The sequence below is a fragment of the Hylobates moloch genome, unplaced genomic scaffold, assembly GCF_009828535.3.
Source record: "Hylobates moloch isolate HMO894 unplaced genomic scaffold, HMol_V3 SCAFFOLD_10, whole genome shotgun sequence".
Taxonomy (NCBI): domain Eukaryota; kingdom Metazoa; phylum Chordata; class Mammalia; order Primates; family Hylobatidae; genus Hylobates; species Hylobates moloch.
This window is the reverse complement of record NW_026652285.1, coordinates 6,205,378-6,219,085: the sequence shown is the minus strand read 5'-3', so window position 1 is coordinate 6,219,085 and position 13,708 is coordinate 6,205,378. Positions and strand designations below refer to the sequence as shown.

Genomic DNA, 13,708 nt, shown 5'->3' with positions numbered 1-13,708 from the left:
CTTGTATTTTGTACGCAGGTATCAGAGTTTTTCAAAGATGGAAGTGGAGTTTCTGGAATGTCTCTTGACCTTTACTAGATTTTGCCAAATTACTCATGAAAGTGGTTGCAATAATTTGTGCTCCTATTAACAGTGTATAAGAGGTCCTGTTTCTCCTAGTCTTTGCTAACACTTTGTATTGTTATACCTAAAGATTTTTGCAAATTTGGCATGTTTGAAAAGATACTACACTGCTGTTTTAAATTTTTGTTGCTGGATTATTTTAAAGAATAAACTATATTTATAAAGTGCTTGGCCCTAGTAATCACTCAGTTATTGTAGCTTTGTCTTTTCTCCCTACTTCCAACGTATATTTGATCTTTGTTAAGATTAATTTATTCTATCTTTCTTTTTCTTAGACATTTTTAGTCTTTTTTCAAGTGAATCTGGGAACTATGTTATACGGGAAGAAATGGAAAGAATGCTCCATGTGGTGGATGGTAAAGTCCCAGATACACTCAGGAAGTGTTTCTCAGAGGTATATTTAAAGATTTACATTTTATGCCTTTTCGTTGACAAAGTATTAACTCTTAGTTGTGTAATAAGTTTTAAGTATGACAAACAGATGTTTATGTGCAGATTACTCTTGGCATTTTTATATTTATTGATGTTTCCATTTATGTGCTATTCCATGACTCTCATTACTGTTATATTTGTGAATCTGAAAATTTTCAATTCTACTGTAAAGGCAACTATTCATACTTAGAGTATAATGAAACACAATTCTATATACTCACACTAACACAGCAACACACACACACACACACACACACACACACTCTTGCAGGAACCTGAAACGGTGCTCATGTTGTAGTGTCCTTGCTTTTCATCATGGATATCATTCAATCATTAGCCTTGAGCCATCCGTGACCTGTTTCATCAAGGCCTATTTTGTCATTTATTTCACCTAGTTGATTTGCATAGTGAAATATTTATGTTAAAAAATTGCCATCTTTGGGCCAGGCAAGGTGGCTCACACCTGTAATCCAAGTACTTTGGGTGACCCAGGTGAGAAGATCTCTTGAGCCCAGGAGTTCAAGACCAGCCTGGACAATGTAGCAAGACCCCGACTCTACCAGAGGGTGGGGAAAGTCATTTTTTCTGTTTTCAAAAATAATATATTTTCATTGTGTCTTTATAGAAAATTTAAACAATAGAAACAATTCAACAATAGAAAAAGTATATCTTTAACAGAGAGAATTATTTTACTTTTCTTTTCAGAGGTCTGCTAGTATGTGAAAAGTCCTTAGTGATTGTAGAGTAAAAATCCCTTTAGAAGTTCTGATTCTTTCATGCAGCACTCAGTGGTGCCCAGTTTCTTATGGGTGGCTTTTTGACACAATTCCATTTCAGCAGTATGACAGTCCTCCATTGTTCTTTGTTTTATTTGGGGAGTTAGCTCTGCCTTCATGACTGTATAGACATTGATTGTCCGTATTTCAGCCATTTGCATGTATCTGGTTCTGATATATCTTTGGACTGTCTATCATTAGTTTCTTAACACTGGTTTTGAATATCTCCTGTGTTGATAGCACCTGGTGATATCTCTTTCTTGCTTTTGAGCCTAGCATGCAGTTTTTGGTGGTGGTTATGGTGTTACGTTTTATCCAGCATTTCCAAGTGTCAGGTGCAAAAGGATGTGCTTCCTGTGTTTTTGGTTCTGACATATTGACTGGAAGTTGCTGTGATAGTAATTTACTACTTCAGGACGAACTGAGCTATGATTTGTTTTTTTCCCCATAATAAAAATTTGCTTATAAGAAACAAAGATAATCTAGCAAACCTGACTCTGGATTTTTGACATAGATATCCAAAACATTAATACTCTTTTTTCTTTTTCAGGAAGTGTCTTTTTTCATTTTAATAAGGTTTATGCAGACATTCTCATTTTTGTAGATGGAAACTAAGTGTGGTTGGCTACCCAGTACTCTAAAAATTTAAGCACAATAGCAGGCACATGTATTAGCTGATAATTAGTGCTATAGGGGAAAATAAAGTAGAATAAAGGAAGAAGGTGGTAATAGAGAAAATCTGAATCTTGTTATTTTATATAGAATGGTTAGGTCTATCAGATAAGTAAGATTTGAGTAAAGAATTTATAGCAAGTGAGAAAGAAAACCGTGAAGATATCTGGAGGACCACTTTTCATCAAGAGAATATAGCAAAGGCCTTGAGGTGGGGGTGTCCTTGTATGTCCAAGGAACAATAAAAAGGCCAATTTAGTTGGAGTGGTGTGAACAGGGGAGTGGTAGGAAATGATTATATATTGCCCTATAGGGCAGTGTGAGTCCTTTGACTTTTACCCTGAGTGAGATAGAAACCACTGGAAGGTTTTGAATAGAGGAGTAACAAAATATGAGTTTTGTTTTTTTTTTTTTTACACACATGATCACTTTGGATCTTATGTGGGAAGCAGGCTGAACTGAGTCCAATTGAGGTATCTGAATAATTCAGGCGTGAGGATCATGATTACCAATGGTCAATGATTTAATCAATCATTTAGAACATGGTGTAGCAGTGAGGTAATGAGAAGTTTTCAGATTCTGCATTTATTTCAAAGGTAGAGTTGGCCTAGAATTTTTTCTTGTATTGATTATGGACTATGTGACAGAATGAGTAGAGGGAAGATGATTAGTATTTAGCCTGATTCAGTAAATGAATGGAGTTACCACTAACTGAGATGGCTAAGAGTAATGGAGAAGCAGGTTAGGGGGTTGGATATCAAGAAAGTTGTAATTACACTTGAGAATCCTATTAGACACTCAAGTGGAGTTGTCAAATGTGATTTTTGATATATAAATCTGTTGTTGAGGAGTAAAGGATTTGTTGTTGGCTTACAGGTGAGGATGAGATCATCTAGTAGTAAGTTTAGATAGAAAACAGGTTGGAAGAATGAGTCCTGTAATCCAGTGTTTAGAGTTTGGAGAGATGAACAGGACTCAAAACAGACCACTAAGAAATGGCCTGAAAGAAAAGAGGATTAATAAAAGAGAATAGTGTCCTGGAAGCCAACTGAGGACAATGTTTCAAGAAGGAAGGAGAACTCAACTATGTCAAATACCCTGAAGGGTCTAGTGAGTTGACCTTTGATCACTGAGAAGTGATCATTAAATTTGGTGATCTGCAGGCAGGTCATTGGTGTAGGTCCTGTGGAATTAAAAAATTGCTGGTGTCAGGATACTAGATGGAATGTACTCATAAGAAGAAATTGTGATAGGAAGAGTGGAATGCTTAAATTTTCAATTATGGGAAGAGGAAGTTACTATAATAAAGACATCATAAGACTATGGTAGTTAATGCCTGAGTTGGTGGTGTTTTTAATAAGATCTTTAGAGGAGAAAAGATCAAAGAAATGTGAAGCTCATGTATATGGCTATTTGAATTATTAGATACCTCTAGTTGGTATAAAACCAACATTGTAAATGAGCTATTGGTATTTGATTCAACTATTTGATTTATTTGCCTGCTGTAATATCTGAGTAGTGTGTCTGATGATTGCATGCAGAACCTTGCTATCTAAGTATTTATGTTAGAATAGGTTAATTCAGACCTTCAATAACAATGCTTTGTGTTGTTTTTATGTTTATACACACACACACACACACACACACACACACACATACACACACACAGAGAAGCACTTTAGCTAAAATACAAGGACCTAGTGCTTAGATTTAAATGATATGGGTCTCAGCTTTTTCTGTCTTGTGCTTTATTATTAGCCTTGACAGATGAAGTTATAAAGAAATCCACCTAGGTGTTGTATGAAGTTTTTTTTCTCACTGACTTATTTTAGGTTGTTGACTCTTAAAATGGAAATTTATATTTTATACTATTCTTCTCTTTTTAGAAGAGATCCATGACTCAAAAACATAACAAATCAGATTTGACAGTATAATTTTTAGTCTACCAGTTATGTGGAATGATTCCCAATGGGCAAGTGAATTTCAGAGATTACTTTGTATTTCACTTAGACAGGCTAATTTGGAGCCTGGACGACCTGAGTTCAGTCCTCTTTCTTCCACTGTATAACAGTAGGCAAATTCCTTAACCTTTTGGTGTCTTGGTTTTCTCATGATAAAATGGGGATAATAATAGTGTCTTCTGTAGAAAGTGTTTTGAAGATTAAATTAGTATTTGAAATATTTAGAGCAGTTCTTAGGACATTGTAAACATTTGGTATTAGCTCTGTGTGAAGGTGGTAGAAGAGTCTACCTAGAGATAGTATCAGATCCCACAGGTTGAGGGATTAGTTCCACAAAACTGACCCCTAGACATCTTCACTAATGATCATGATTGATTAAATCATTGACCATTGGTAATCAGCTCAACTTTCAGCCCTCTCCCTTCCCTCCCTAGAGGTTAATTATTATTTTATTTTATTTTTTTCCAGTGGCCAGCCCCCATCCTGAGGCTATCTAGCAGCCCCCCACCCAGCCTTAGAGTCAATTCATTAGCATGCAGAGTCATTTATCACTTTGGAGATTACAAGAATTTTAGGAGTTGCATGCCAGAAAAAGAGATGAAGACCAAATATATATTTAACAATATCACAACCACTAAGAAATTACAATTAAAGGATGCTATTGATTTTAAGACTTATCCCAATGTCGGAGATGTTAATGTGTGTAAAAATGTGCATCAGCTTGTAGAATTTATACTAAGCTTCTTTCTAGACTAAACGTGGGATACAGAAAGAATATGGGTAGGAACTCTCATCTCTAAACATGTTGGCAGTGCACTCACATGTCCCTGCAACATGTCTGAATGTCATTGTCAACGTCAAAATAAAAATATATAGAGCATACATGCAGACTGGGTGATCTTCAGTATGTCCAAAGAACAAAGAGAAGGTTGGGAGTTTTCTAAAAAGGGGAGTGTTACATATGGTCCTGAGAGAAAGTTCATTGGTATTAGTAAAGCTTTAGGGAGCTGGCAAACTCCAGTTGGTGGGCGATGGTGGTGGGCAAAATTAGTTGCAGCAAGTCATCTCAGCAGCTGGACTTACAGAGAATTACATTTCAAGAGCAATGTATCGTGAACGCTTTCTACCCCGGGCCTGTTGACTCTGATTTAGTTATGACAAGAATGACCCAATTTGTATGATCCACTTTCACACCATATTCTTCCATTCAGAAAAACAAGACTGTCAATGTCTTGATTGCTTGGATTGCAGTCACGTTAAATGTTCTGAAACTACCAGGCTAAGAGTATCGCCTCACTTAATGGGATGCTACTAAACAATGTAGATATGTTTCTACCATATTTCTTTTAGGTAACTAATTATTTGTATTTTTTAACATGTCTATTAGGATTAGAGCTGCTCCAATCTTGACTGTCATTATTCATTGTATTTCTTTCTTTTTCTTCCTGATCAAATAGTTCAGGTTGTAACTTCATTGTATTTCCTTGTGAATTGCTTCTCCCTTTTTCTGCTTAGAAATACCTGGCTCCCACTAAATCTAGGATCTCTTGTCTTACAAGCAAAGGGATTGGCTTGAATAACCATATGATGCTCTTTTTTAGCTTGGATACTTTTCTCCAGAGATATATCAAGAAAAATACCTGGAAAGAAAGCAAAGAAACAGAAATCAACTTGCTTCTTTTTGTTCTTTGTGTACATACATGTTTTCAGTGATGCCTTCTGGGATCCTGATTGTCTACTCTAGGAGGACACCTGGATAGTTGTTTTTAATTCACAAATGAAATTTAAAGAGTATTTTAATTCCATACAGATTTAATTAAAATATAGTAACTCAGGCAGAGTGCTAAAGAAGGGGGATAAGGCAAGTGAAAAATTGGATTTATTAAATGTTTAAAGAAATGCAGATGGCCGGGCACAGTGGCTCACGCCTGTAATCCCAGCACTTTGGGAGGCCAAGGTGGGCGGATCACGAGGTCAGGAGATCAAGACCATCCTGGCTAACACGGTGAAACCCCATCTCTACTAAAAAATACAAAAAATTAGCTGGGTGTGGTGGTGGGTGCCTGTAGTCCCAGCTACTCGGGAGGCTGAGGCAGGAGAATGGCATGAACCCGGGAGGCGGAGCTTGCAGTGAGCCAAGATCGCGCCACTGCACTCCAGCCTGGGTGACAAAGTGAGACTCCATCTCAAACAAACAAACAAAAAGAAAAAACAACAAAAAAAAAATGCAGTTTACTGGTTTTGGGATATACTTAGCAAACAAAATCTGGCTTATTGGCAGTGTACTGCTTTACTAAATTGATGAAATAATTTTTCTTTTTTTTTTTTTTTTAGATGGAGTCTCGCTCTGTCGCCCAGGCTGGAGTGCAGTGGCGCAATCTCGGCTCACTGCAAGCTCCACCTCCCGGATTCACGCCATTCTCCTGCCTCAGCCTCTCTGAGTAGCTGGGACTACAGGCGCCTGCCACCACGCCCGGTTAATTTTTTTTTTATTTTTAGTAGAGACGGGGTTTCACCGTGGTCTCGATCTCCTGACCTCGTGATCCGCCCGCCTCGGCCTCCCAAAGTGCTGGGATTACAAGCGTGAGCCACCGCACCTGGCCCTTGATGAAATAATTTGTAATTAACATACAGATTTTATGCAAGTAGAAGTTATGAAGCACAATTATTTTTGAAAACAGTTTGATTTCCAAATATGTATATACACCCTGCAGTGTTATTAGATAATCCTTCGTTTGTAGATAGCAGAAAGGTAGTTGCCAACTAATTGCAAATTTCAGGTTGTGCAGGTTCCAAGTAAGATACCTTAAAATTTGACTAAACTTATGTTTTCTTGTTTTAATTTTAGGGTGAAAAGGTAAACTATGAAAAGTTTAGAAATTGGCTTTTTCTAAACAAAGATGCTTTTACTTTCTCTCGATGGCTTCTATCTGGAGGTGTATATGTTACCCTCACTGATGATAGTGATACTCCTACTTTCTACCAAACTCTGGCTGGAGTCACACATTGTAAGTAATGACATTTCATTGTTTTCTGTTTGCCTTTTTTAATATATATAATTGGCTGGTAATATGAGAATATGCTTATAAAGGAGAAATTTATTTAAATTCTATCCCAGGCTGGAGTGCAGTAGCACCATCATGGCTTACGGCAATCTCGACCTCCTGGGCTCAAGCAATCCTCTCACCTCATCCTCCCAAGCAGCTGGGACTACAGGCACTCACCACCATGCCTGGCTAATTATTTTATCTTTTGTAGAGACTGCAGGGGTCTATATTGCCTATGTTGGTCTTGAACTCTTGGGCTCAAGTCATCCTTCCACCTCAGTTTCCCAAAGTCCTGGGATTACAGTCGTGAGTCACTGCGCCCAGCCAAGACTTTTTTTTTTTTTGAGACGAAGTCTCCCTCTGTTGCCCAGGCTCGAGTGCAGTGGCGTGATCTCGGCTCACTGCAATCTCCACCTCCCGGGTTCATGCCATTCTCCTGCCTCAGCCTCCCGAGTAGCTGGGACTACAGGCGCCCACCACCACGCCTGGCTAATTTTTTTGTACTTTTAGTAGAGTCGGGGTTTCACCATGTTAGCCAGGATGGTCTCAATCTCCTGACCTTGTGATCCACCCACCTTGGCCTCCCAAAGTGCTGGGATTACAGGCGTGAGCCACCATGCCCGGCCTGAGAAATTTTTTTTTGTCAGTATTTTGTTTTTTTTTTTCAAAATGTAATGAAAAGAAATGCTAGGCATGGAAAATATAGCCCTCTGTGAATTGTCCTTAACAAAGCTATATTAGTTTCCTAGGGTTGCTATAACAAATTACCACAATTCATAAACTGAAATGAGACATTTACTCAGTTTTAGCAGCTGAAATCAAGATGTTTAGAGGGCTGTGTTCCCTCTATAACAAGTCCTGTTATAGAACCGCAACTGGGTCTGCTTACCTGGCTCAGTAAAAATCACATATCTACACCAGAGTTTCTGTAGCAGTAGAAAGGAAGACATTTATAGGGCATTAAGCAAAGAGGACCAGATAAATGCTCAAAGCCCAACCTCCCCAAGGCTCACGGGTAAGGGTTTTTAAAGGCAAGGGTAGCTTTCAGGAATATAGAAGCTACAGGCAAAAATCGTAAATCAATACATGGAGGATGCTCATTGGTTTTGGCCTAAAAGGGTCAAATATCTTGAAGGGGGAGCTTACAGGTAGGTCATAGATAGGTAGACAGATTTAAAAATTTTCTGATTTGCAATTGGTTAAGGAAGAGAACCATCTTTTTAAAATTTGAGGTCAGCAGAAAAGAACGTTAACTGGCTCACGGGTGTGACTCCCTCCAAGCCCTTCAGGAAGAAATTAATTAATTCATTAATTTGAGACGAAGTATTGCTCTGTTGCCCAGGCTGGAGTGCAGTGGCGTTATCTCGGCTCACTGCAACCTCCACCTCCCAGGTTCAAGTGATTCTTCTGCCTCAGCCTCCTGAGTAGCTGGGATTATAGGCGCCTGCCACCACGCACAGCTAAATTTTTTGTATTTTTAGCAGAGAAGGGGTTTCACCATGTTGGCCAGGCTGGTTTCAAACTCCTGACCTCAAGTGATCCACCCGCCTCAGCCTCCCAAAGTGCTAGGATTACTGGCGTGAGCCACCACACCCAGCCTGGGAAGAAATTTAGAACAAAGAAGGATGGTGAGCATTGAGTCTTTAGTTCCCCCGTGGTCTAAGGTTGGATCAGCTCAGTGGGAGTTCTTGGTGAGGGAGGGGGTCTGTGCTTCTGAATGACAACTCAGGGACACATATTAAGATATTATCTTTAGTTGCTATAGGGAAATCAAACATCTTCTTTTAGGCTACTATTACTTTCTGGCTTAACAAGTTACTTATTTCTCAGGGCTGACTAGATAGATACCTAGAGTTTCACTTGAAGGAACTCAGGAATATCCTTTATTTCCATGCATGCAGGGACCCCTAGGCCCCTCGGCCCCTCAAAAGGTGCCTCCTGCTCTGCCTCAGTCCCTAGAAAAGAATTATTCCTTGCCTCTTCCATTTTTTGGTGACCCCAAGCATTCCTTGGTTTGTGGCAGCATCTCCCATTCTTTGCCTCTGTCTTCACATGGCCTTCTCTGTGTGTTTCTGTGTCCTTTCCTCTTTGGATTCAGGGCCCAGGCTAAACCCAGGATAATTTTACCTCAAGATCCTTAATTCATTACCTCCACAAAGACCCTATTTCCAAATAAGACCATGTTCTGAGATTCCAGATAATCACGAATGTTTGGGAGACAGTATTCAATTCACTACACAGGCCTAAGTGTTAATTTCTACTGTTCTTCTTTCCATTGGATACAGAAAACTGTTAATACACTCTGCTTTTCCTTTTTTTTTTTGGACACACAGTCTCACTCTTTTGTCCGGGCTGGAGTGCAGTGGTGTGATCTCAGCTCACTGCAGCCTCCGCCTCCTAGATTCAAGCAATTCTCTTGCCTTGGCCTCCCAAGTAGCTGTGATTACAGGCATGTACTACCATGCCAGCTAATTTTTGTATTTTTTTAGAGATGGGGCTTCACTGTGTTGGCCAGGCTGGTCTTGAACTCCTGACCTCAGGTGATCCACCTGCCTTGGCCTCTCAAAGTGCTGGGATTATAGGTGTGAGCCACTGTGCCTGGGCTGCTTTTCCTTATGCTTCTTTCTATCACTAAAATGCCTTCTCTTCTTCTTCTACGTGTTAAATCCTAACAATCATCCATGAAGACTTAAATCACATACACTTTTTTCATGAAACCTTTTCTTGCCTTCTTATCAGAAATTATCTCTCATTTCTCGAAGTCTGATAACACCTTACTTGTACCCTTCTTGAATTAATTTATCCCATTCATCTTTGTATTATAACTATTTATAGCATTCTGCTTATTTGTACATGTCATGTCTCCTAACTCATAGGATCCTTTCTGGCAGAGGGGGTCTGCAGTATTATTCTATCTTTCCAACCTTGGGCCAAGCCTAAATAAGTATTTGTTGACTGAATAGAGGAATTTGGGTGTCAAGCACTATTTGTATCCATTACTTTATATGACATATAACTTGACTACTGATTACACACCAGCTACTTTCTCCCATTTTCATTCTGTTATTATTAAAAGTTCTGACTGGTAAGTTCTGGCATGAATGGGCAATAAGCTTGATTCTACTACTTTTCAGTGCCCTTGTCTTTGTTTTAAATAGGAAACCCTTTAAAAAAAATATTTTGCTTAAAATATTGAGGGAACCTTTTTATACTCACTGTGTAAACTTTAACTTACCTTAATATTTAAGTTGTCACTCTTATGGATATTCTGTTGAACTTTCACTTTTATTTGTGATTGTATGGTAAATTAGTTTTCTGTTAATATTGACAAGAGTGTGACCGCTTTCCTTAAATGCCTTGTTGTGTTAAAGAAAAAATTATTCTGATATTTGTTAAAACAGTGAGGAAGACATTATTCAAGACTATTGCAATTAAGGGTATTGCAGTAGGGGAGAGAGATAAGCTCAGCTCTCAATATAACAACGACAAGTGGGGATTTATTTAAGGTGAGGTGGTCAGTGGATAGAAAAGTTACAAAGAGGAAACATCAAAGGTAGGGGATTCTTGCTAAAGCAGCCCAAGATGAGGGGAATGACTATTGCTGGATTCTTATCTAAAACTGGTCTAGGACAGACCAATGACAGGAAGGGAACCAAGAATGAAACAGTAGAAGTGAGCTTAGAGGAACCTAAAAAATTTGGTTAAGGAGCTAGTCTTTGTCAGTTGGTTAAAAAATTACTTTGAAAGCAGAAGCTGCTTATTTTCTCTTTTTGAAAGCACTGTATTATTAGAGAAAACAAATTTATTTAATCAGTCAAATAATTTTCGATATGTTAAAAATGGCTCCATCTTATTTGAAAATAATCTTTTTTTTTTTAATTTTTAGTAGTATCTAAAAGTTAAAAATACTTTTGCCTTAAGAAATCTTGAATTAGGCTGGGCGTGGTGGCTCACACCTGTAATCCCAGCACTTTGGGAGGCCGAGGCGGGCGGATCACAAGGTTAGGAGTTTGAGACCAGCCTGGCCAATATGGTGAAACCTCGTCTCTTCTAAAAAAAAAAAAAATTCAAAAATTAGCCAGCCGTGGTGGCAGACCCCTGTAGTCTCAGCTACTCGGGAGGCAGAGGCAGGAGAATCACTTGAACCTGGGAGGTGGGGGTTGCAGTGAGCCAAGATCATGCCACTGCACTCCAGCCTGGGCAACAGGGCGAGCCTCTGTCTCAAAAAAAAAAAAAAAAGAAAAAAGAAAAAATCTTGAATTATTTAAAACAAATATTCCTGTACATTGATTGTTTCACCTACAATAATGACCTTCTAATTCCTAATGATTGTTTTCTTTTTAGTTTCAGGTACCCCCTAACATCTCTGCAGCATTTTAACACTGTTGATCAGTTTTCTTCAAACTCTCTTCTCCTTTGGTTTTTGAAACATTGTAGTTTCCTAATATTCTTATTATTTCTTACGAGTTTTACTGTTCCCTTTTTACCACCTACTTTTAAAATAAAAGTTATTTCCAGTGGATCAGCCCTTCGCTCTATTTTGTTCTTGGATGATGTACATGCTTTGCTTCATCACAGCCATTTCCATGCTTCACCTATCCTTCCTATCTTTGCAGGTGATACCTAGATGAACTTTTCTGCTCTTGAGGTATTTTTGAAACCTCAGATTCATTTTAATAAATGCCTCCTGGTTATATTTTCTAGCACCTAAATCTTATATCTAAAGCAAATTCATCTTTCCCTGCCACGATCCACCTAAAGGTATTTAAAAAAAAAAAAAAAAAAAGGCAAACTTGTTCTTCCTTCTGTGTTTTATATCCTGGTTGATAGTATTTTTAATTCCAGTGTCTAACTTGACTAACCTTTGACTTTTCCTTGTCAAGCTTCATATTAGATTCTATCCATCTTAGACATATTTCTTGCATCTTTCTTTCTTGGTGCCATCATTACAAGTTTCTTATCTTTCTTACTTTACTTCCTCTCAATGATACGAAAGGATGAAGGACAACTTTTTTAATGTATTTTTAATTCACATTAAATTGACATTAAATTTCTTTTAATTACTTCACTCTCTGCTTAGAAACCTTTGTTTAAATTCCTTAGCATGGCTTCAGAGTCTCTTAGTTTCCCATCCTTGACTTAATTTCCCGTGCTCATTTCTCCTCACATGTATTCTTTGCCTCAACTACAGAGCACTGATCAATATACCGTGACCACACCATGAACGTTTATATTATAGCTACACTCTATACGTCACTCCTAATCTTCCTTCATTTAAGAATGTACCTCATCTTTCAACCCTTGACAATTGAGATGATTCTTTGTCATCAAAGCCCAATTCAGATGCTGCCTTTTCTGTCATGCTTGTCCATTTCTCTTTAATTTGAGTTTATTTATTTTACAATTCGCATTTCTGCAACACTTTGTATTTCAATTAAAGCAATTAATTTGCGTTTTGCCCTATCTCTAAGTCTGTTGGAAATGACTTTGTTTACCCCCACAAGTTGCAAGCCCCTTGAGAATATGGCTCAGGTCGTATTCCTCTGAGTTTTTCTTAATTTAGTGGATGAAATGCATTTTGTTGGATTGAACTGGATTGAAAATTTTTCAGCCTCTTAAAGGGTACATTCTAAGTCTTGATTTAAACATTTGATTGCCTCCAGAGTGAGCAGAAGGGATGTGTCCTCTTAGGACTGTAAGGCTAAAGCCATACCAAGGGGAGAAGGACCAAGATAAATCATCATGTTTAAATAAGGTTTAACAACTTCATACCATGGTGATGTTCTCATAAAAGTAGACTATGTTTAGCTGGGTGCGGTGGCTCATGCCTGTAATCCCAGCACTTTGGGAGGCCGAGATGGGTGGATCACGAGGTCAAGAGATCGACACCATCCTGGCCAACATGGGGAAATCCCATCTCTACTAAAAGTACAAAAATTAGCCGGATGTAGTGGCATGTGCCTGTATTCCCAGCTACCCAGGAGGCTGAGGCAGGAGAATAGCTTGAACCTGGGAGGCAGAGGTTGCAGTGAGCCGAGATTACACCACTGCACTCCAGTCTGGCAACAGAGCGAGACCCTGTCTCAATTAAAAAAAAAAAAAAAAAAAAAGAGTATATACTATGTTTTTAGGGGGAAATGAATTATGATACTTACACACTTAAAGAACTGTTGAAAGTTGCAAAGTTCTAAGGTCTTCCTTCTAACACTTTTGGCTAGCTAAATGATGTCAGATACAGAACATTGATTAGCATTCAGTTTAGGCACATGAAGAGTCAGTTTGCTTTAAATACATGTAATGATTTTAACTGCTCTTACAATTTGCCCACTGATTTCTGTGGTAGTCATTGAAATAAATCAGTAGTGTATGGTAAAAGCCTGAAGAAATATTATGCTGTTTTCTCAGTTATTTATAACATTCTTATTTGCTGGCATCTTAGTTGAGTTTTGTCCTATCCTTATTTCTTGTAAGAGAAATACCCCCAAATTAAAAACTCAGCTGTAAGTCTGCTATGGCATATTGGTAGTTACCAGCTATATTGAGCATTGGAATTATTTGGAGAAATTATTGAAAGTGCAGGTTACTGGCTCTGTCGGCAAAGATTTTTATTTAGTGGGCCCTAGGACTCTGTACTTTACAGACATCCAGAGTGATTTTGATGTAGATGGACCATTAACTGCATTTTGAGAAACACTGA

The 13,708-nt window shown here is 38.3% G+C and overlaps 1 protein-coding gene across 3 annotated transcripts in view; it reads left to right on the top strand.

Annotated features, from left to right (window-relative positions):
• USP32 (ubiquitin specific peptidase 32) overlaps positions 1-13,708 on the top strand; it is a 236,296-nt gene that overhangs the window by 118,856 nt on the left and 103,732 nt on the right. For all 3 annotated transcript variants that reach the window (XM_058445883.1, XM_058445884.1, XM_032162872.2), the window contains 2 exons: positions 399-517; positions 6,813-6,972. In XM_058445883.1, the coding sequence (XP_058301866.1) occupies positions 399-517; positions 6,813-6,972 (279 nt within the window). The remainder of the gene's footprint in view (positions 1-398; positions 518-6,812; positions 6,973-13,708) is intronic.